At 42.6% G+C, this 26,160-nt stretch overlaps 1 protein-coding gene across 3 annotated transcripts; it reads left to right on the top strand.

Annotated features, from left to right (window-relative positions):
• The first annotated feature begins 1,112 nt into the window (after positions 1 to 1,112).
• Positions 1,113 to 26,160, top strand: LOC124134464. Of its 3 annotated transcripts, none has more exons than XM_046499306.2 (10): positions 1,113 to 1,455; positions 13,270 to 13,716; positions 14,401 to 14,639; positions 15,412 to 17,185; positions 17,454 to 18,182; positions 19,535 to 19,613; positions 21,537 to 21,704; positions 21,957 to 22,243; positions 22,698 to 22,883; positions 24,460 to 26,160. In XM_046499306.2, exons 1-10 carry the CDS (start codon positions 1,336 to 1,338, stop codon positions 24,709 to 24,711), a joined length of 4,281 nt encoding a protein of 1,426 aa, XP_046355262.2. In that variant the 5' UTR covers positions 1,113 to 1,335; the 3' UTR covers positions 24,712 to 26,160. The 3 variants fall into 3 exon arrangements, with proteins under 3 accessions (XP_046355262.2, XP_046355264.2, XP_046355263.2); XM_046499308.2 differs by lacking the exon at positions 1,113 to 1,455 and adding an exon at positions 2,038 to 2,144; XM_046499307.2 differs by lacking the exon at positions 1,113 to 1,455 and adding an exon at positions 11,213 to 11,292.

The raw sequence follows: 26,160 nt of genomic DNA, 5'->3' as shown, positions 1-26,160 counted from the left end.
ACAGGCTTTTGTTGCAGCATAACATTGCTGTACTTCCATGGCCTGCAATTTCCCCAGACCTCTCTCCTATTGAACACATATCTGGTATGAGATTGGACGACGCCTATGACAGGACCAGAACCAACCAAAAACGCCAGCTCAGTAGGATCAATCTTTGGTTGACATTTGGAACAACATCTACCAGACTGTTTTCAATCATCTGGTGTCTTCCAATGCACTGCCGCTGCCTCGCCTGTACAAAAGCTAATGGTGGTCAAACTCGATATTGACATTGTAAATTAAGTTGTTACACCTCCCCTCTGTAGGGCGTGTCTGTCGCCTGTTACCCTACTCAGACACAGTATACTGACTCCGAGCCGATTAGTCCTTGTTTAAGAGCCTTAATGCCGTGCACCAGACAGGGTAATATAGGTACCATATTTTGGTATGACGCGGTCGGGGATGGAACCCCGGACCTTCCGCTCTCCGGGCGGACGCTCTACCACTAGACCATGGAGGCGGTCTCTACTTTACATGAAGCACAGTTACTTGTTTCCGTTGGTATATATACATCTAGTTGGAGAACACCGAAATTATGGAGCTCTTACACAACGGCATAAATAACATTCGGACTATAAATTGTCAACAACCAAAGGTTGGTCACCATACCTCTTGAAAAGTTCAGGATATGAACGATATAGAATCAAGTGCATCTTCCATCTTCTTGAAGGGCCACGTATGAATTTCGCATGTGTTTGTATTTCTTCCTGGCGCAGAAATCCATCAACTGGACACAAATTTCAGTACAAGTATTCTCTGAAGTAGAAACTGTATAAAACGACGTACCATTCTAAGATGATGTGGAAACGAGTCTGGGTCTCGTAACGTGCTCTCGTTGCATGGTGTCGCGAGAGTTCCACAACAGGGTCACTTAAATTGCCTTGAATGGCGATTCGGGTAATTAATCAAGCTCCTGTGACACGTGTTGTTTCTGATATTTCTGGTATAGAAAAGTGTTGATAACATACACCGATAGGTCGAGTGTGGCCGGTCTCGGCCCACAAGCCTAGAGCAGTTGTAGTAGAGAGTTGGAAGGGCAACAAAGGAGGTCCTAGCAGGTTTTGTTCCTAATCTTCGGGTCATCAAGCACAGCTGTATGAATGGAAGGTGGAACTGCATGTACAACTGACAGCCTGGCTGCAATAACTGGGACGAATAGTCGGGGTTTACTTGTTTAGTAACTGGAGAAAAGCAACGAAGTTATGACATTAATTGACGTGTATCTACTGTCCGAGACCCTACAGTGGTCATGTGACCCGGAGTTGTCGTCTGCTCACGGAGGAGAATGAGCGTACAATGAACATAGCAGACGACAGAATGGGAAATCTGTTCTCAAAATCTCCGGGTAGATCACCCAGCGTGAAACCGTTCGAGGTGACGTCACGGACTCGAGCAGACGACAAAACGCCATCAAAGGTTGGTATATTACCACAAGTTCTGCTTAAGGAGGCTTTTATGGCTTGACCGTTTTTAACAAACGGATCTCAGTAAAACTGTACAACGTAGACTTCGAAATCAAGAGCTGGTGTCAACTGATTTTGGTATAATAGTTCTTATCACTCTTACTTACCTCTAGCCCGTAATGAACTATCTGTAATTTAATCAGCGGTTTAACAGCGCATTTGAAAGGCCAGTATGGCTAGGTTGGCAACGGGATAGTTGATATATCGCTATTTTATACGGCGAGTACTGCCTCGCGGAACCGAGCTCCGTGATTAACAAGTGTAATTGTGAACAAACCCACGCAGTTTGATTAAGTGGAATGCGTAAATAATCGTTCAATACTAGGGCTTGACGTTCATATTGTTCCTGTCCAAGAATCTTATCAAAACAGAGAAAATATTTCGGTTGGACTGACCGCGTACCTGTGAGGCAGTAATAGGGAGCGTGGAAGTCTCACTTTGTGGCGTCTCTATGAACGCTTAGAGTCAACACCAGTGCACAACATCACAACAGAGATAACATTACAGGCTTAACATTAAATGATTTTATGTTATTCTGCCACGAGTGCTGTGGCTCTACCTGAAGAGGGTTGTATATCGCAGATCACAGTAAATATCTACTCAATCACCATGGGAACAAAGAAGCAAACATCGTTATTTCGAGTAAGTTATATTTTTTAGTTTTGTAAACCAAACAATAGTTTACACATACATTTGTCGGAAATCTTGGGGTGTTAATTCAAAGATGAACGCAAGTAATCTTACACATATATTTGTCAGATATCTGGGGCTGTTAATTTAAAGATGGACGCAAGTATACTTACTTTCATCGGTATCAGTGAAAGCATTTTCACCTTTGGAGTGGCATTTTATTTGCATAATTGTTATTTTATTTTATTTTTTGTATTTATAAACAGGCTTCCATGATATTCGTGAATCTGGAAATTGTGTATATATTTGAAACTATCGCAGATTGTTCTGTGAGTCGGTGCTCGGCCTTGGGTTAACATCAAGTACACTCTTTACCTGACCATGAAACACCGACTCCGTGTGATATAGGTGCAGAGTTAGTGAGTGAGTTTGGTTTACAACATATTCTACAGTATTTCAGTTATGTCAGGTATGTGTCAGCTTTATCTGGGAGGAAAGCCCGAAGTGATGCAGGTCTTAGATGTTTATCAGTTTGGTAAAACCCACGCGCATGGACAAACCAATAACCATAGTCTGGGCAAATCATGAATTCGAACTTACGATCATAAAGGGGCGCAACTCTACACAGTGAATTTTATACACTCGGAAACTAAATGGCAAGTAATGATATTAATGACGACAAACAGGTCATATGGCTGAAATACCTAGTAGTGCACCTCGATATCCACTGTATTGTATCTCCATTCTATAGTGATAAAAACCCCTGCACTCATTCGCCGCTATCGCTTCGTTTTGAGTCTGATTCAAATAGCAGGACGCTATAAATAGCAGTCCAATCAAATTACTCTCACGAGCGAGGCGAATTCTGCGCTAGGTTAGCGATAGGTACGATGTAGTCAGTGACGTCACTTCCTCAACGAAGCCATGGTGCCGAATAGGTTTAGGGAGTTTAACATTAGAGAATGGAGATCTAGTTCACTGGATGGCAGACAAATGGAAGTTAACGGTAACATTTCTGTTGAATGAGTTGCGGACGATACATCTTCCAAATGGTAAATCATTGTGTAATGACAACTCTATGTCAGATACTGAACAAGGTGAATTAAGTTGGAATAAAGAAATTGCTGGTGGTTCCGTGGCATCTCATTGGCAAACCAAAAAATATTTGAAACCCGAAATAATTAGGACGCGCCCACTAACGGACTGCAGTTTCCTGATTGGCTGATCCTAGAACGGGGCGGTGCTTGTGTTGCAGTGAGTGTATGATATCACCATTTCGTACTGTTGTCTGGTCTGTGAAGTTGGTATTGCTGACGAATTTATTTATAAGAATTATCTTGTCTATGTTTTTTTCCTATATCACACAGGGATATTTCCCGTCTCCTTATCAATTTGTGTTATATCACAGACATCGCATAGAGATATGTCGCGTCTCCTATGTCAATGTGTGCTTTATATCACATACATCACACAGGGATATGTCTCGTCTCCTATATCACAGAGGGATGTGTCCCGCCTCCTGTAGTCTGTCTTACAGACCCTGATACAAATATATTAACTACATCCCACGCAAGTCTATAATGTTTGGCAAGTCTAGATTACTGCAGTATCTGAAAATGAAGAGAATCACTGGGTTTTTTCTGTACGATATGTTCATTTCAGAGACTATATGTTAGTCTACGTCTCCTATATCAATGTGTGTTATATATCACAGACATCACACAGGGATATGTCTCGTCTCCTATATCAATGTGTGTTATATATCACAGACATCACACAGGGATATGTCGCGACTCCTATATCAATGTGTGTTATATATCACAGACATCACACAGAGATATGTCTCGTCTCCTATATCAATGTGTATTATATATCACAGACATCACACAGAGATATGTCGCGTCTCCTATATCAAAGTGTGTTATATATCACAGACATCACACAGAGATATGTCGCGTCTCCTATATCAATGTGTGTTATATATCACAGACATCACAGAGAGATATGTCTCGTCTCCTATATCAATGTGTATTATATATCACAGACATCACACAGGGATATGTCTCGTCTCCTATGTCACAGAGAGATATGTCCCGCCTCCTATATCAATGTGTGTTATATATCACAGACATCACACAGAGATATGTCGCGTCTCCTATATCACACAGAGATATGTCTCGTCTCCTATATCACACAGAGATATGTCGCGTCTCCTATATCACAGAGAGATGTGTCCCGCCTCCTACATCAATGTGTATTATATATCACAGACATCACACAGAGATATGTCGTGTCTCCTATATCAATGTGTATTATATATCACAGACATCACACAGAGATATGTCGCGTCTCCTATATCACAGAGAGATGTGTCTCGTCTCCTATATCACAGAGAGATATGTCCCGCCTCCTATATCAATGTGTATTATATATCACAGACATCACACAGGGATATGTCTCGTCTCCTATATCACACAGAGATATGTCCCGCCTCCTATATCAATGTGTGTTATATATCACAGACATCACACAGAGATATGTCGGATCTCCTATATCACACAGATATATGTCGTGTCTCCTATATCAATGTGTATTATATATCACAGACATCACACAGAGATATGTCGCGTCTCCTATATCACAGAGAGATGTGTCTCGTCTCCTATATCACAGAGAGATGTGTCCCGCCTCCTACATCAATGTGTATTATATATCACAGACATCACACAGGGATATGTCCCGTCTCCTATATCACACAGAGATATGTCCCACCTCCTATATCAATGTGTGTTATATATCACAGACATCACACAGGGATATGTCTCGTCTCCTATATCAATGTGTGTTATATATCACAGACATCACACAGGGATATGTCCCGTCTCCTATATCACACAGAGATATGTCGCGACTCCTTTATCAATGTGTGTTATATATCACAGACATCACACAGGGATATGTCTCGTCTCCTATATCAATGTGTGTTATATATCACAGACATCACACAGAGATATGTCTCGTCTCCTATATCAATGTGTGTTATATATCACAGACATCACACAGGGATATGTCTCGTCTCCTATATCAAAGTGTGTTATATATCACAGACATCACACAGGGATATGTCTCGTCTCCTATATCAATGTGTATAATATATCACAGACATCACACAGGGATATGTCTCGTCTCCTATATCGCACAGAGATATGTCATGTCTCCTATATCAAAGTCTGTTATATATCACAGACATCACACAGGGATATGTCGTGTCTCCTATATCAATGTGTATTATATATCACAGACATCACACAGAGATATGTCCCGTCTCCTATATCAAAGTGTGTTATATATCACAGACATCACACAGAGATATGTCGTGTCTCCTATATCAATGTGTATTATATATCACAGACATCACACAGAGATATGTCTCGTCTCCTATATCACACAGAGATATGTCGTGTCTCCTATATCACACAGAGATATGTCCCGTCTCCGATATCAATGTGTATTGTATATCACAGACATCACACAGAGATATGTCGCGACTCCTATATCAAAGTGTGTTATATATCACAGACATCACACAGAGATATGTCCCGTCTCCTATATCAATGTGTGTTATATATCACAGACATCACACAGAGATATGTCTCGTCTCCTATATCACACAGAGATATGTCGTGTCTCCTATATCAATGTGTATTATATATCACAGACATCACACAGAGATATGTCTCGTCTCCTATATCAATTTGTATTATATATCACAGACATCACACAGAGATATGTCGCGACTCCTATATCAAAGTGTGTTATATATCACAGACATCACACAGAGATATGTCCCGTCTCCTATATCAATGTGTATTATATATCACAGATATCACACAGAGATATGTCCCGTCCCCTATATCACACAGAGATGTGTCGTGTCTCCTATATCAATGTGTATTATATATCACAGACATCACACAGAGATGTGTCGCGACTCCTATATCACACAGAGATATGTCCCGTCTCCTATATCAATGTGTATTATATATCACAGATATCACACAGAGATATGTCCCGTCCCCTATGTCACACAGAGATATGTCGTGTCTCCTATATCAATGTGTATTATATATCACAGACATCAAACAGAAATATGTCGCAACTCCTATATCAATGTGTATTATATATCACAGATATCACACAGAGATATGTCTCGTCTCCTATATCAATGTGTATTATATATCACAGACATCACACAGAGATATGTCCCGTCTCCTATATCACAGAGAGATGTGTCCCGCCTCCTATATCAAAGTGTGTTATATATCACAGACATCACACAGAGATATGTCCCGTCTCCTATATCAATGTGTATTATATATCACAGACATCACACAGAGATATGTCTCGTCTCCTATATCACACAGAGATATGTCGTGTCTCCTATATCACACAGAGATATGTCCCGTCTCCGATATCAATGTGTATTATATATCACAGACATCACACAGAGATATGTCGCGACTCCTATATCAAAGTGTGTTATATATCACAGACATCACACAGAGATATGTCCCGTCTCCTATATCAATGTGTGTTATATATCACAGACATCACACAGAGATATGTCTCGTCTCCTATATCACACAGAGATATGTCGTGTCTCCTATATCAATGTGTATTATATATCACAGACATCACACAGAGATATGTCTCGTCTCCTATATCAATGTGTATTATATATCACAGACATCACACAGAGATATGTCGCGACTCCTATATCAAAGTGTGTTATATATCACAGACATCACACAGAGATATGTCCCGTCTCCTATATCAATGTGTATTATATATCACAGATATCACACAGAGATATGTCCCGTCCCCTATATCACACAGAGATATGTCGTGTCTCCTATATCAATGTGTATTATATATCACAGACATCACACAGAGATGTGTCGCGACTCCTATATCACACAGAGATATGTCCCGTCTCCTATATCAATGTGTATTATATATCACAGATATCACACAGAGATATGTCCCGTCCCCTATGTCACACAGAGATATGTCGTGTCTCCTATATCAATGTGTATTATATATCACAGACATCAAACAGAAATATGTCGCGACTCCTATATCAATGTGTATTATATATCACAGATATCACACAGAGATATGTCTCGTCTCCTATATCAATGCGTATTATATATCACAGACATCACACAGAGATATGTCCCGTCTCCTATATCACAAAGAGATGTGTCCCGCCTCCTATATCAATGTGTATTATATATCACAGACATCACACAGGGATATGTCTCGTCTCCTATATCACACAGAGATATGTCCCGCCTCCTATATCAATGTGTGTTATATATCACAGACATCACACAGAGATATGTCGTGTCTCCTATATCAATGTGTATTATATATCACAGACATCACACAGAGATATGTCGCGTCTCCTATGTCAATGTGTGCTTTATATCACATACATCACACAGGGATATGTCTCGTCTCCTATATCACAGAGGGATGTGTCCCGCCTCCTGTAGTCTGTCTTACAGACCCTGATACAAATATATTAACTACATCCCACGCAAGTCTATAATGTTTGGCAAGTCTAGATTACTGCAGTATCTGAAAATGAAGAGAATCACTGGGTTTTTTCTGTACGATATGTTCATTTCAGAGACTATATGTTAGTCTACGTCTCCTATATCAATGTGTGTTATATATCACAGACATCACACAGGGATATGTCTCGTCTCCTATATCAATGTGTGTTATATATCACAGACATCACACAGGGATATGTCGCGACTCCTATATCAATGTGTGTTATATATCACAGACATCACACAGAGATATGTCTCGTCTCCTATATCAATGTGTATTATATATCACAGACATCACACAGAGATATGTCGCGTCTCCTATATCAATGTGTATTATATATCATAGACATCACACAGGGATATGTCTCGTCTCCTATATCACACAGAGATATGTCGCGACTCCTATATCAATGTGTATTATATATCACAGACATCACACAGGGATATGTCTCGTCTCCTATATCACACAGAGATATGTCCCGCCTCCTATATCAATGTGTGTTATATATCACAGACATCACACAGAGATATGTCCCGCCTCCTATATCAATGTGTGTTATATATCACAGACATCACACAGAGATATGTCGTGTCTACTATATCAATGTGTATTATATATCACAGACATCACACAGAGATATGTCGCGACTCCTATATCAATGTGTATTATATATCACAGACATCACACAGAGATATGTCTCGTCTCCTTTATCAATGTGTATTATATATCACAGACATCACACAGAGATATGTCGCGACTCCTATATCAAAGTGTGTTATATATCACAGACATCACACAGAGATATGTCCCGTCTCCTATATCAATGTGTATTATATATCACAGATATCACACAGAGATATGTCCCGTCCCCTATATCACACAGAGATATGTCGTGTCTCCTATATCAATGTGTATTATATATCACAGACATCACACAGAGATATGTCTCGTCTCCTATATCAATGTGTATTATATATCACAGACATCACACAGGGATATGTCTCGTCTGCTATATCAATGTGTATTATATATCACAGACATCACACAGAGATATGTCGTGTCTCCTATATCAATGTGTATTATATATCACAGACATCACACAGAGATATGTCTCGTCTCCTATATCAATGTGTATTATATATCACAGACATCACACAGAGATATGTCGCGACTCCTATATCAAAGTGTGTTATATATCACAGACATCACACAGAGATATGTCCCGTCTCCTATATCAATGTGTATTATATATCACAGATATCACACAGAGATATGTCCCGTCCCCTATATCACACAGAGATATGTCGTGTCTCCTATATCAATGTGTATTATATATCACAGACATCACACAGAGATATGTCCCGTCTCCTATATCACACAGAGATATGTCCCGTCTCCTATATCACACAGAGATATGTCCCGTTTCCTATATCAATGTGTATAATGTATCACATACATCACACAGATATATGTCCCGTCTCCTATATCACAGAGAGATATGTCCCGTTTCCTATATCAATGTGTATTATATATCACAGATATCACACAGAGATATGTCCCGTTTCCTATATCAAAGTGTGTTATATATCACAGACATCACACAGAGATATGTCCCGTTTCCTATATCAATGTGTATTATATATCACAGATATCACACAGAGATATGTCCCGTCCCCTATGTCACACAGAGATATGTCGCGACTCCTATATCAAAGTGTGTTATATATCACAGACATCACACAGATATATCTCCCGTCTCCTATATCAATGTGTATTATATATCACAGACATCACACAGAGATATGTCTCGTCTCCTATATCACACAGAGATATGTCGCGTCTCCTATATCACACAGAGATATGTCTCGTCTCCTATATCACACAGAGATATGTCTCGTCTCCTATGTCACACAGAGATATATCGCGTCTCCTATATCACAGAGAGATATGTCTCGTCTCCTATGTCACACAGAGATATGTCGCGTCTCCTATATCACAGAGAGATATGTCTCGTCTCCTATGTCACACAGAGATATGTCGCGTCTCCTATATCACACAGATATATGTCTCGTCTTCTATATCAATGTGTCTTAAATGGCACAGACATCACACAGAGATATGTCGTGTCTCCTATGTCACACAGAGATATGTCTCGTCTCCTATATCACACAGAGATATGTCCCGTCTCCTATATCACACAGAGATATGTCGCGTCTCCTATATCACACAGAGATATGTCTCGTCTCCTATATCACACAATCTTTTTAACTCTGAAGAAAAAAAGAAGTGGCCAGTGATTTATTACCCGTATTGATTGAATAATAATAACAACATCTTTAACATGCCAGTCACATTTAGCAAAAAATACCAAGGAAAAAAAGTATGTTTATTTTTTCCTACCTGCGAACAGGTAGGTTGGCTGTTAACGTATTTTACAACCAGGCGGCGTGTATCCTGTGCAGACCCACATCGACCCAGCAAACACGGTGAAGGAAGGTTGTTGGAGAATGCCACCCGGCAGTTTTTCAATCGATCGTTTTTATCAGTACCTGTCACTGTTTGTTAAACATACACACTTATCATTAGTCCTGGTGATCATCACGTGACAACAGAAATATGACAACAGTGGTATTTCATTGAAACATATAAATATATTTGTCACAAGTAGCTCAGCTTTGTCAAACCCTAGTGACGTTAATGTATTTGGAATGTGTGTGCGTGCGTGCATGCGTGTGTATGTGTGAGAATGTCATATGTGTGTAAGTGTGTGTGCTTGCGTATGTGTGTATGCTATGTGTGTAAGTGTGTATGTGTTTGTTATGAGTTTGTGTGCATGTGTATGTTATGTGTGTATGTGTGCGTTTGTATGTATGTGTGTGTGTGCGTGCGTATGTGGATATGTGTGTATATGTTCGTGTGTATGAGTGTGCGTGCGTGCGTGTGTATGTATATGTGTGTGCGTGCGTGTGTGTTAGATATATATTTGTGTGTGCATGTGAGAATGTTATGTGTGTGCTAGCGTGTGTATGTTATGTGTAGGAGTGTGTGTGCGTATGTGCGTGTGTATGTGTGTGTGTGTGCTTGCGTGTGTGCGTGTGTATATATATATACGTGTGCGTGCGTGTGTGGTAACACAGAAGAACACCTCCATATACAACCCGACCACGTTGCCCACAGTAAAAACAGTTCAGATGTTTTGTTTAAGCCCAAAAGAAATACACTAAGTCTGTCGGTGTAGGCTATGGTGTAAATCTCCTTGTTAGCACTGACATTACCTTTGTCACGGAGCACAACCCTTTGTTCGAATCACCCAGACCCGGAATACTCATATCTTGCATGAGTTGTCAATCGCGTGCCTGTTGTACAATTATCTTTATCCATTCACCCCCAACCCCACCCCCACCCCCACTCCCACCCCTTCATCGACCAAGGACTGGTTGCACAACCGGAACCCCCTGGTGTGTGTATAATGGACACCTCAACGTATTCGTGTAGTATGTCCCGCACAAGTCTGGAGATTCCCCACAGCTCAACCCCGGTAGGTTGTTAGCCACTGAATATATGTGTATAATTATCATGTATATATCACACACGTGTGTTATCATATATATATCACCCGGGAGGAGTGTTATCATATATCACCCGGGACGGTTGAGGGATTTCACTCTAATGTGCTGCTTCCACTGTGGACTGTACGATCGTGACAACACTGTATCGTTACAACACTGTATCATTACAACACTGTATTATTACAACACTGTATCGTCACAACACTGTATCGTTACAACACTGTATCGTTACAACACTGTATCGTCACAACACTGTATCATCACAACACTGTATCATTACAACACTGTATCATTACAACACTGTATCATTACAACACTGTATTATTACAACACTGTATCGTCACAACACTGTATCGTTACAACACTGTATCGTTACAACACTGTATCGTCACAACACTGTTTCGTCACAACACTGTATCATTACAACACTGTATCGTCACAACACTGTATCGTTACAACACTGTATCGTCACAACACTGTATCGTTACAACACTGTATCGTCACAACACTGTATCGTCACAACACTGTATCGTTACAACACTGTATCGTCACAACACTGTATCGTCACAACACTGTATCATTAAAAAAACTGTATCATTACAACACTGTATCTTCACAACACTGTATCATTACAACACTGTATCGTCACAACACTGACAACATAGACGTTGCTATAAATGTTACCAACACCATGCCACTGTGTATGTATACCACAGACTGATGGTGTTATTTCCCCCTGACGAACACTCTACCCCCACACAAGACACCATGACCATATCGCCGGACCCTGTGTGTCAAGTCTAAATATACTTTGAAGTATTCAATAAATAATAATTCGGTAACTACAGAAACGCCCGTGAAGTTCTATCATTAGATGTAGGAGGGTGAAATCTATTCACTGTTACATTTTGTGTAGGAATTAAACATGGCCGTGGTTAATATGGGGAGACTGTCCTCAAAGCAAGCTTTAATATGGGGAATATTAATATGTAATTAGTCATGTGGCTTGTCGACAAGTGGTGATAAATGATGTATGTTTGATGAAGAGGACTAGACATATTGAAACTGGCCGTGTTTGTCCGGTAATAACAATACAGATGAAGGACGGGCGGGGTTCATACGGTCTGTAACAGAATATTACTAAGTGTTCGGTAACGCCCTGCGTGCAGCGTGGCAGGGCACCTCCCCGATAAGCTCTACTCGTGTTATACCCGGGAACGTTATCGGGTAGTATCGCCTGGCATGTTTCCACACTCGCCGCAATGTTGAGATGTTGACCCTGTGAGCATTTACTTTTGACTGTCATAAAGCTGTCAGCTCCCACTAGAACATTATTACAAGCCGGCAACAGGTGGTGCATTACTCGTCCTAATGTTAGGGTATTGTATATTGTGGTATAGGGTATAGCCCCCCCACCCCCCCCACCCCCCACCACACACACACACACACATCCGCTATGAACCATTCTTGTTACGTAGTACTAGCTTGTTTCGCGACAAGATACAATTTGTTTGTTGTTTTACAACGAATATACGTCACAATGTTCCAGCAAAGTCGCCGTGCACTGTAAACAACCGAGACTGGCATACAATTGGATACTATCATGATCATCGCCCAGCTCCACCAAGACACCATGACATGCAATCAAAAGGATAATAAGTAGAATCTAGCTTTGGCCCTAGAGCGACCTCGACCTTCAGTGAGGAGGGTAGCTACCGGAAGCGAGGAACACAGTATTCCTTTGGACACAATTAAAGTTTATAAAATATTCTGTATATCCTTTTCTCTGGGGTAGTCTACTGGTTAAGGCATTCGCTCGTCACGCCAAAGACACGGTTTCGATTCCCTGTTTCGGGTCCAATGTGTAAGGCACATTTCTGATGCCTCCCACTTCTACTAAAAGTGGCGTAAAACCATACTTACTAACCCCTTTTCTCTCCCTGCAGATATTAGTGAACGACGAACACCATGAGGAACTGAACGTCCACAATGTCAACCAGCTGTCCTCCCGCCCGGGGGGAGAGGCTGAGAGTGATAACATTAGTCTGGGCATGTCAACGGTCAGCAAGATGAGCGTCAAGACCCCACCCCCCGGGGACATGCCGCGCTCACGGGCATCCAACCGCACCCCCATTCCCCTGCGCTCCATGGAGGTGGATGAGGAGGTGCGGGGGTACTACAGGGAGCTGCAGAGGGTGATGGGGGACAGGGGGTACGCGGACAGGTGCCCCTCCCAGACCATGCTGCAGGAAGCTAAGCAATGCTATCGGAAGATGACCATCGTCTGGCCGGAAGATGATGACGGAGTTATCTGCCCCTCCCCTCCGAAGACCTTGAAGAAAGATATTCTTAGTAAAGAAAGGATTAGGGAATTAGACCAACATGTATTCAACGTAAGTGTCATGTATCTTTCCACGTCCATACTAACCCAAGAGAACAGTGCTATGTACGAAATTATTAACATTCATAACGTCGTTAAAGACTATATGGTTTAGTTCTGAGTAACAGCCGAGAACTAAACATTGTAAATAGTAGTCCATGTCACTGTCTGCCATTCGAGGAATACATCTTTACTTTTTACTTGAGTTTAAATGACCCGACGATCCTTTCTAGGACTGCAAGTGTGCTTGTCCTCACACCTCATTGCTCCGTTCTATATAGAGCCCCATATCACGAGCGCCAAGAGATGAGGTTACATACCCAGGTACCCCAGAGTTCCTGGTACAGACCCTGTTTTATACATTTAGCCTCACATTATAGAAGCATCAAAGTAAGTACGTATAATGCCTCACATTATAGAAGCATCAAAGTAAGTACGTATAATGCCTCTGGATCTCCGGGACTCCCTGGTTAACGGATTTCCGCGTGTCCGGGACTCCATGGTATCCGGGTGTCCGGGTTTCCGGGACTCCCGGATTTCTGGGTTTCTGGGTGTCCGGGATTTGTCAGCAGACTGGTGACGGCTATGATCTGCGTCACCTCGGGCACCCTGGGATGTGACTGAAATCTTGCACATTTTGGTGATAAACCCAAACTCACTCACTCACTCACTATATATAAAAACACTAATTACCCAGGTGCCCCGGGAGTTCCTGAAGCAGCCTCTGTTTGACCTGGTCCAGTACCTCGTGCAGAAGGCGGAGACGGAAGTGGAGGAGGCGCACGTGCTGTACCGCTGGCTGACGTCACAAACAATGGAGGAGGTTGTCACCCAGAACGGGCAGGTTGACACTCCCGATGACTATACCACTGTGTATCTACAACGACTGAAGAGGGCTTCGCTGTCCTATGCGGATATATTCGCGGAAATGATGGGGTATGGTGCACATGTTGACGGTATTATTGTGTATGAGTGCGTCTTGCCGAGTAATCTGTTAACAAAATGTGAATTTGTAGTGCAACCATTTTTTTATGGTTACTTGTCAAAATATGACTAATAACTATTGGTCGCTGTCAAGTAAAAGTACACCGATTCTGATTCTGATTCTGTTTCTAGATTTGTCCGCAGAATACTCATGTTTGTGGGTTTCACCAGTGGGGTATCCTAGTGGCCCGTCACGTCGAAGGTCCGGGTTCGATTCCCCACATGGGTACAATGTGTAAAGCCCATTTTCCGGTGTCCCCGGGGGTGGGTAGCCTAGTGGTTAAAGCGTTCGCTTGTCACGCCGAAAACCTGGGTTCGGTTCCCTTCATAGGTACAATGTGTGAAGCCCATTTCTGGTGTCCCCCGTCGTGATATTGCTGGAATATTGCTAAAAACCATACTCACTCATTCTGATTCATAAAAGCATTATTACGACCCGTGAAGATCCAGGGTAAAATAGGTCTTCAGCAACTCATGTTTGCCGCAAAAGGCGACTAACGGGATCGGTTGGTCAGGCTCGCTGACTTGGTTGATGCATGTCATCTTATCTCAATTGCGTGGATCGATGCTCATGTTATAAATCACTGGATTGTCTGGTCGTGACTCGATTATGTACAACCGCCGTCACATAGCTGGAATATTGCTGAGTGAGGCGTTAAAAAAAATATGAACAAACAAACATCAAAGCATTAAAGGACGTTTTGGTGTTGTCTGTGTTCTACAGCTTCACGTCTATAGAGTGTGTGAAGATCACAGGTCAGATGAGAGTGTTTCCCAAACAACCGTGTGAGGCTGTGACAAAGACTGAACGCCACTGTTGGTGCGCGGTGTACCTCGGGCGCGAGTGGAGACTGATCGACTGTTTCCTGGGCGGCAAACTGTGGCACGACACTCACGACCTTCGTCGGCAGGAAGACATCCTCAACATCGACCCCAGCTGCTCCTTCGTCTCCGACCTCAACCACTTCTACTTCATCCCTGATCCAGAGAATCTCATCTTCTCTCACTTCCCTGACCGGGACTACTGGCAGCTACTGCCGAGGTTCATCACAAAGGCTGAGTATCTTACCATGCCATACCTCAAACCCGAATTCTTCTGTCTCAACCTCAATTGTCCGCAGGATAAAATAACCGTACCGACTAAAAACGGGATGTGTAAGCTGAAAGTGAACTTTCGAAAAGGTTCCGGGATGAAATTTTCTTACAGACTTAGTAAAGTGGAATCAAAGAAAAGCAATGTGTCTAAAAAAGCCAGTCTTAAAAATAATGTGTTCTTGGAGAGCTCACTGAATTCCAGTCGTGCCACGTTTCTTGTGAATCTTACGGAAAAGGGCAAATACGTCATAGAGGTGTTTGGCAAGTGCAGCAACCTGTACATGGAGCGACAGCCTCACTTGTGTTCCTTCGGGATCTCCTGTTCTCAAGGGGTGGCAGGCTTCAAGTGCTACCCCGACAATGACAGGAGCGAGTGGGGACCAGGGGCCGACGTGGAAGCCATGGGAATGGTGCCAGTCACACACGATTCTGGCATTGTTGAAACCAAAAACGGAGAAGCAGAAATTGTGTTCAAAGTGCCAGATAACCTGACTTTCTTTCAAACGATAACATCTCGCAATGGCGGGAAGGATCAGGAAACTTGTGTCGTTCACCAGATGGACAAACAAAAGGTTGTTTTCACTGCCAGGCCAACGGTCGCCGGAGACTCGTGTCTCAAGATATTAGCCCGACCTGAACAGAGTGAGGGGCACCTTATTCATGTATGCAATTATCTCTTACGGAGCTCAGAACCAAATGAATCTGTGTTTAGTTTACCTAAAATCCCTCACGGGAGAATTGGACCAAGAATGATGTTGAGGAAACTAGGAATACGAGTCATTAGTCCTAAGTCAGCTCTGATATATTCACCCCAATCTGGGCGGATAGATGTGAAAGTGCAGACGACCAAATCAGTGACACTCAAGGCTGATGTCACACATCACCTGAATGGTGTCATTCAGGACGTGACGGAGTTTGTGTCACAGACCTTGAATAAAAACATTGTGACTTTCACTGTGAAACTGCCAAAACATGGAACGTATAACATAAACCTGTATGGCAAGAGAACAGACGACAGGAAGTCAACAGTGTCCCATGACGTCACAAGGCCAGTAGAAGAGAGAGATGGGATGCCCTTGCTTCACAATATTCTCGTCGTCTGCCACTGGCCTTATAAGGACTGCTCTGAGTTCGCAAGTACGCTGCACGACTGGGGACAAGGATGCAAGCTGATGGGGCCCCAGAGGAAACACCTTCCGGCAGGCTCCATTCTGAAATTCAAACTCCACGTGCCTGGTGCTGATGATGTCGCAGTTCTAGATGGGGAGGACTGGCAGCATCTCCAGACGGAGGATGGTGCATTGTGGGAAGGGGACATCATGGTGGATGATGACCAGGCAGGCTCGTCCATCGAGGTCAAAGCGTCTGTGGGTGGAGAGTATCGCCCTATGCTTCAGTACCAGGTAGCGTCTCGCTTTTTAAAGGGTTTATTTTAGATGAAACATTTAATATTGACTTGCCTTCTCATGTGTTTGTGGTAGCTGCCACTGGATGGGCAGAATACATTCACCTTTAAGCACTATTTGATTCGTGGACATATGCTCGCGATTTGTGGGAATCGTACAATCGACTCTGCTTTTGTCGCATTTATTTACATAAATTAGAGGTTTATTGGAGTCTCTTTAACAGCCAACATTACTGAGTTATGAATACTTAATTGTTTTCCGACAGGTGCTGTCATCTGTTGAGTATGCAGCACAAAAAGAACAGAGGAAGTACAATTCTAGGAGAGCCAAGGAGAGAATCAAGAAGTTGAAAGCCGAGGGGAAATGGCGTGATCCGCTAGTGGAGAGTAACATCAACGTTGACGACGGGGATGACGTGTCGCTGCAGATTGTCGATGACGACTCCGAAGATGGAGACAGACAAACAGAAACTGAAAGTGAGGCTGATCCTGCTGGATCGCTCACCGACAGTTCCACCAGCACTCTGCGCGCGGTCGTCAAGAGAGGGGTGAGCAACACGATAGAGGTCACAGCAGAAATAAATGGTAAACCACTAGACACACAAAGTGACAGCAGCACCGACAGTGCCACAAGAGAACCAGTGACAGCAGCGGAGAAGGAAGCAGTCACAGACGATGGCCAAAATATGGAAAAAGATGATTCAGACAATAGTTCCAAAGTTCGAGATGTTCTGGGTGTTGCTAAAACTGATAACGATGTGAAAGGGAAGGGTGCCAAATGCAAGATGGGGGATGAAGACGTAACACAGATTCCTACAGGGGGAAAAGTTAAACTGAAAGGTAACGACATTAACGTCAAAGAAGGTGCTGACGGTGCAGGGAATGACAGGGATGTGAAGGAACAAGCCGCGGTGACCTTGAACAAGAAAGAGGTTTCCTTTGCTCTAGAAGACTCCTCCTCAGAGGACTCAGATTCAGAGGGGGACGAAGATGAGGTACGTCTTGACCCATTAAATCTTCAGCGTATTATTTGTTACTTCGTTTATTATGTCAAATATATAACGTCAACGCAACGTAACGTCTCGATTATCTAGTGAAACAGATTCCATTGGACGTGAAAAGGCAAAATAGTGATGAAAATTATATGAATGAATCACTGACATGAGTGAATGAGTGAGTAAGTTTGATTTTACGCTGCCTTCAGCAATATTAAAGCGGGGACACCAGAAATGGGGCTTCAGACATTGTACCCATGTCAGGGATTGAACCCGGGGCTTCGGCGTGACGAGCGAACACTTTGACCTCTAGGCTACCCGACCGCCCCTGATCACTGAAATGAGCGATGAGGCGACTAACGGGACTAACGGTTTGTCAGGCTCGCTGACTTGGTTGATGCATGTCATCGTAACCCAATTGCGTAGATCGATGCTCAAGATGTCAATCACTGGATTGTCTGGTCCAGACTCGATTATTTACAGACTGCCGTCATATAGCAGGAATATTGCTGAGTGCGGCGTTAAACAATAAACAAACAAACAAACAATCTGGTAGCACTCGCCACTCAGACAATCTGCATAATTTGCATTCACGTGCATCATCTAACAGATAGATATTAGTCTTATTGCTTTGTGTAATTTGTCTAATTCGGAGCCACGTGTTCAGCTGTAAGCAGTTGGCTGTTTTGGAGAAATTGATGTTTCACTGGTAGATCCATAACAATGATGCTGCCGAATTATGTTTGACAGACGTGTATGGATAGACATGTCACATTCATGTCCACAACACTAGTTTACTTTGATGTCATAGTTAGAAATGTATCACCTCACATCACACGAAAGCTAGCATCATTAGAAGAGATTATTATGTCTTGTTTGGAAGAGTTGCTTTCATACTTTGGGTTTTTGAAAAGTTAAGAGGATGACCATAAGAAATGTATATATACTCACCGCCAAAAGAAACGCGAATACTATACATGTTGGTTAATATATGAAGACTTACTCTTTCAAGAGATATTAGATTGGTTCGATGCACAAACAACCATACTGGTATGTTGTGTGAACTGATACTGATGGACGCATCACGTGTGACGTCAAAGATCCATCACTCGAGATGCACCATTTGTCTTGTGCAGGATTAGCGTGTAAAGTTTGGAAAACATGTGCACCATATCGTGATAAGAATACAGTCACCTTGTGGTAACACTTGACTGATTGTTAGTTTTGTCATTAATTGGTACAGATTTGAAACATCTCTTCTTAACGTTTATACTTCTCTGTATGTTTCTATGGTTCGCGTTTCTTTTGGCGGTGAGTATATTTTTTAAACTGCAAGAACACGATTGTTTAAGGAGAGTGACTTTGAGAGGTGGCAGCGCAAGCAGTTGGCGGTAGAACAGAGAGAAGAAGAGAGGACTATTCTGGACTTCTGTACGTAACCTTGCTTTGCCCTGTACTGTACCATGGAGGTCTTGTTTCGACAGTTATAGTCAGTAAGTTTGGTTTTACGCCACGTGTAGCGCAATATTCCAGCAACATCACGTCGGGGGGACACCAGAAATGGGCTTCACACAGTGTACCCATTTGGGGAATCGAACCCGGTTTTTCGGCGTGACGAGCGGACGCTTTAACCACAAGGCTACCCCATCACCCCTCGTCAAGAGTGCTATGTATGACATGCCTTATACCAACATTAATCTCCATGGGATCATAGCGGGTCCATCGATACCATAAATGTTGGGTCCAATAGCACTAATGTTCCTTCCTGTCCAACCCTGTCAGATCGTATAGTGACGTACATAAATACGTCCCCTTCTTCTCAAGCCCTGGCGGTTCGTCTACAGTGACGTACATATATATGTTCCCTTCTTCTCAAGCCCTGATAGTTCGTCTACAGTGACGTACATCTATATGTTCCCTTCTTCTCAAGCCCTGACAGTTCGCCTACAGTGACGTACATATATATGTCCCATTCCTGTCCAGCCTTGTCAGTTCGTCTACAGTGACGAACATCTATATGTTCCCTTCTTCTCAATCCCTGACGGTTCGTCTACAGTGATGTACATATATATGTTCCTTCTTCTCAAGCCCTGACAGTTCGTCTACAGTGACGCACATATATATGTCCCCTTCTTTTAAAGCCCTGATAGTTCGTCTACAGTGACGTACATATATATGTCCTCTTCTTCTCAAGCCCTGATAGTTCGTCTACAGTGACGTACATATATATGTTCCTTCTTCTCAAGCCCTGACAGTTCGTCTACAGTGACGTACATATATATGTCCCATTCTTGTCCAACGCGTCAGTTCGTGTACAGTGACGTACATAAATATGTCAGATTCTTGTCCAGCCTTGTCAGTTCGTCTACAGTGACGTACATATTTATGTCCCATTCTTGTCCAACACGTCAGTTCGTCTACAGTGACGTACATATATATGTCCCATTTTTGTCCATCCCTGTCAGTTCGTCTACAGTGACGTACATATATATGTTCCCTACTTCTCAAGCCCTGACAGTTCGTCTACAGTGACGTACATATATATGGCCCATTCTTGTCCAACGCGTCAGTTCGTGTACAGTGACGTACATAAATATGTCAGATTCTTGTCCAGCCTTGTCAGTTCGTCTACAGTGACGTACATATTTATGTCCCATTCTTGTCCAACACGTCAGTTCGTCTACAGTGACGTACATATATATGTCCCATTTTTGTCCATCCCTGTCAGTTCGTCTACAGTGACGTACATATATATGTTCCCTACTTCTCAAGCCCTGACAGTTCGTCTACAGTGACGTACATATATAGGTCCCATTCTTATCCAGTCTTGTCAGTTCGTCTACAGTGACGTACATAAATATGTCAGATTCTTGTCCAGTCTTGTCAGTTCGTCTACAGTGACGTACATAAATATGTCAGATTCTTGTCCAGTCTTGTCAGTTCGTCTACAGTGACGTAGATATATATGTCCCATTCTTGTCCAGTCTTGTCAGTTCGTCTATAGTGACGTACATAAATATGTCCCATTCTTGTCCAGTCTTGTCAGTTCGTCTATAGTGACGTACATAAATATGTCCCATTCTTGTCCAGTCTTGTCAGTTCGTCTATAGTGACGTAGATATATATGTCCCATTCTTGTCCAGTCTTGTCAGTTCGTCTACAGTGACGTACATAAATATGTCCCATTCTTGTCCAGTCTTGTCAGTTCGTCTACAGTGACGTACATAAATATGTCCCATTCTTGTCCAGCCCTGTCAGTTCGTCAATAGTGAAGTACATATATATTTTCCGTTCTTGTCCAGCCCGTCAGTTCGTCGACAGTGACCTACATATATATGTTCCCCTCTTATCCAGCCCTGCCAGTTCGTCTGCTGCTGAAACGTCTGCAGGGCGCCACCAAGCGGAAGGACAAGATCGAGCTGAAGTCCGCCATGTCTGACTACCAGGACAAGGAACTGGACACCACCAAGCGGGAGTTCCAGGAGGCGAGAAGGATCCTCTCTGTCCTCAACCTCAGAGACGGTGAGTTGCAAAAAACGGTCAGATAGTGCGTGTCTCTTCCTCTTGTCCTGGAGCCCTACTCCACCAGATAATGGTTTCAGTCTTGACGTTATGATTGTGCAAGGTGTTGTCGTTCCAAATAATAGGAGACGGGGTTGAGGTTAGGCTTCGTGATAATCGACGTTTCAGCTAGAGTGACTGTGAGTTCCCCAATCACAGATCAATCAGTTTTCTAACCCTGACCCTAACCCTAACCAAAATGTACCGTTACAGAGATCTTGGACACTCTCCAGAGGAGCGACATCAAGAAGCTGAGGGTGAAGGTCGGGGATGCAGACAGACGGGGATTCTCCTCGGAGATGCAGCACGAGATGGGCCTTGCACGTGCAAGACTGAAGGCGTCGGAACACGTTCAACGTTTGCACGTGCAGATGACAACAACGTGTATTGACGTGCCGACACTTTCGGAGATCATCCGTTATGTCAAGCCCCCGCCGCTCGTGCACCACGTTGTCATGGCAATGCTACTCCTGATGCACCAACACGAGGGGAAGACAAGGGTCAGTGTGTGGCGAGCGTTTTTAACAAATACAGGGGGTGATGGGGAATGGTTGATACGTTGTAAAGAAAGTGTTCATATTGGGACTGTGGGGATTCCTAAGGTTAGAATCGGTTCCCAGCAACCTATGCTTGTCGTACGCGGCGACTTAAAGTATATCATCAAACCCCGACGTTATCAGGCGTTGCTCACAAGAACTGTTGCTCATTATATCAGTCACAGGTTTAGATTATGTCCAGGCCGACGAAAAGTTGGAATATTGCTCAGGGCGGCGTTAAACAACAAATATGTTTTCCATCCAGAAGCAAAGCTCTACATGGCGAACTCAATAAAATGTAAACTGATGTCGAGATTCCGGGGATGACACGATTTAGAAAACTGATATCATACAATTGTGGATTTCGAGCAGAATTTCTTCCGATTTCATAATAAAATGTGTGTTTTGTTGTATTCAGCGATGGAAGAAGAGTCATAAACGATGCGTCATGATAGGATCTATAAAACTGTACCAGAAAGTTCACCAAGTGCAGATTGACGACATTGATCCAACAATCGCTGCACGTGCACGGCAGCTGCTGGAGATGTATGCCCCGGATGAAGCCGGCATGGTTAGCCCGGGGGTCGGGGCTCTGTACGGCTGGGTAAGACTGTATTTTTAAAAGGGAGGGGTCCAAACTATCAACATCCTCTTCCAGTGGAGGTGGGGAGGGGGATTCTCTACAACACACTATATTTGGTTTTAAAGAAAGGGGTCAAAACATCAAAATCCCCTCTGAGATGAAGGGGAGTGGAGGGGGAGGGGGGGTGTTTGGGGGAAAGATATTGTCTAAAACATACTAATTTGGCTTTCACAATGAGTAAATGAGTGAGGTTTAACGCTACTTTGAACAGTGTTTCAGCGATGCCACACGGTGTCAGCTAAGCAGTTAAACGGGGTGACAATAGATGGTTCGATTGTCACCTTTAGGTGTGCCTGTATTCACCCTTTTTCCAGAGGCAAGGGAGTTAACTGCCCGTAAAATTCCAGGTACCACCCCTGCCGAACTAGGCTGGAGTTCCTGGGCATGATTGTAGGCCACCAGTGGCTGTTACGAGTTATGTCCCTTCTGTGTCCCTCCTTCTCTCATATCACTTGCATTTGCTTCAAACAAAATGGCGGCGACCAGTCAAGACGATAGTCGTAGCGTTAAGATTGCTTTATGCAAGTGGGCCCAGATCGATAATCAAACTCTATATTGTGATAAAACGGATCTTACTTCGCGAAGTGCATCAAATCACGTGAGCACCTTGATTAAACAGATGAAAAGATTTGTAAAATATCTATTGACACTAAGTTGTCGGCACACATGCTTCGCAAATCCAGCAATGGACCGAAATCTGCACGACAGTTTACGAACCGGATGTCGATTTCGTTACGCGATTCTAATTGGACTGTGTATAGTCTCGTAAGTCCAGCCAAATATTACTCCATAATTCAAGCCAAGTTCGGCAAGGGTGGAAACTGGACTTTGATAGTCAGTTAACTCCCATGCCTCAGGAAGATGGTATACCCCACGAACCCTGTACGCGTGAGAGTCGACTCCAGCTATTAGCTACAGCAATCTCATTAAAATCAGACCTTAGTTCTGACTACCGCTGAATAAAGATCTGAGGACATCCCATTGCGGGTCATGTCAGAACGACCTTTCTTCTGACCAATCAGGGCATCGCTTATCAGATCATGAAAGTGACAGTTGGAATGTGATTTTTGATGGTGCAACCTCGATAAAACACACAGGGTATTCCGAACGACAGTTATGTCTGTATTCACCCAATGTAGGCCATCTATTAGCCATTCCAGAATGTTCTTTTGTTCAGTTTTTAATTTTTTAATCGAGTATATGTCAAAATATGTTTCGAAGCGTAGTCGCCAGTTTGCAACTGGTGCCGCAAAGCTCGATTAAGCTGCCTTCTGATTTTCTATTGTCGACTCATTGTTAGTCATTCCATTGGTTGGTCAAAGTTCGCGAAAGGTCGGTCTAACGTAACCCGTAATGGGATGTCCTCAGATCTTTGTTAAGCTGTAGCGAGAACCAAGATCTGATTTTAATGAGATTGTAAGCTACAATAACCGAATGATCACTTAGCAGCTGTTAAATTTTAAATACTGCCCAATTCACATCCCTATTCTACGTATTCCATTTGTATTGTTCACTTCATCTTCGTCAACCGTTGCAGGTGCAGAGAGTTGTGGATGAGGTTCTCAGTAACCATGACAACGGAGACGAGCCAATCAAACCTGCTACCATTAAAATGCAGCGCAGGATCTTCAATGACGTGAAACCCACGAAGACGCCTGACTTTGTACGTGACCGGTTCAAGACCACGTCTCTCGCGGCTGTGAAACTGCGGTACAGGGACACCACCAGCAAAGACAGGCACAACAGCAAGTCCCTGCACGATCTCAGACGGGCGGCTCATAATGAATAGTGTCTCGTCATCTGGAACAAAGTAGAATTATTGTTGTCTGCTTGCTGTTTCACCAGGGATATAAGTCTTTATTAACACCTGGTTTGATAAACAACATTGTGTATGATTAATGAATTATTAAGCATCCAGGACTGGCCAATTCGCGTCGCGACGTGGGATGACGACGGGTTTATCTATTGTGTATCAAACTTCATTGTTACTTTTCGTCGACATATACTACACAGTTCCTGACAATTGCCAGTAAGGGAGGCGAATGGTTATAATGAGATACAACAGTAATTATTGCATGCGTATGTTTCAAAGAGCGGTGGTGGTGGTTAAGGTGTTCGCTCGTCTCTCCGAGGTATTATGTACATGAATATATTGTAAAGGAGCAGTTACCATGGTAACAGTTCAGTACATGACACGGATTACAACATATAGGATTGAACCACAGTGTACAGCCTACTCCCAACTCCCATCCCTTCCCCAATCCCGTTTTCTTAAAAAAATAGAAAATGAGAGTTACAGTTTACTCTATGTCAACTATAATGTCAACCACGATGTGGTTCGATGACCATGGCCATCAGAATGATATCAGATATTCCTCTACTTATTAACATTACAATAATGTCAGCAATCGCAAGTATACATTCGTTTACAAATTATTTATTTATCGTCGATATCAAAATATATTCTTTCACGTGTATTATTTTATTGTCTTTAGACTAATTCCTGTCATCTGTGATGTATTACGTATACTACACAAGTGATAACTATGTTATGTTTTATCTAAAAAAATATATACAGTGAAACCCCGTTATACCGGACGCCTTCCAGGCGCTTCTCTTATGAACGTCTACGTGTACGACAAAACATTGCTTCGCAACATTATTCGTTAATCCTGATTCTTATAAACCGGGCAATTTCACTATGAACGATACGTCCGGGTTGACGGGGTTTCAGTGTAACGCCTACCTGTGATACGATGTGTTGGATCTTTCCGAGACCCGGATATAGGAAGTCACTCACTAACCCTGTGTCAACACTTCTATATGTTTTATGTTAAAAAGTATTTCCAGCTTTACACTTGTGAAAATACTTCATTATGCCCATAGAGACCAATATTCATACGATTTAACATAGTTACACACAAAAAGCTTTTTGAATATTAATCACATTATAAAAGTACGTGTAGTTAATAACGAGTATACTTTTGTAGTTTTTAGTTGTGAAGGTTTCATCAATCTTAAATACTTCATGCAAATAGTTGAGGAAATACGCAGCTAAATATCGTATATTCCTTGAATTACTTAATCTTTTCACGTGTAAAATATCTTAAGAACAAGCTAGTACTCTTCAAGTCATTACTGAGTATAGCTATTCTGGACTGTAGAGTAAGAACATATCAGCTGACACTGTGAACGATTCTCAATATGTGTAATATTATGTGTCCTAATAAAATTCCTG

This window comes from Haliotis rufescens, unplaced genomic scaffold (assembly GCF_023055435.1).
Source record: "Haliotis rufescens isolate VD_foot unplaced genomic scaffold, xgHalRufe1.0.p SCAF_35, whole genome shotgun sequence".
NCBI lineage: Eukaryota > Metazoa > Mollusca > Gastropoda > Lepetellida > Haliotidae > Haliotis > Haliotis rufescens.
This window is presented reverse-complemented; position numbering and strand designations above follow the sequence as displayed.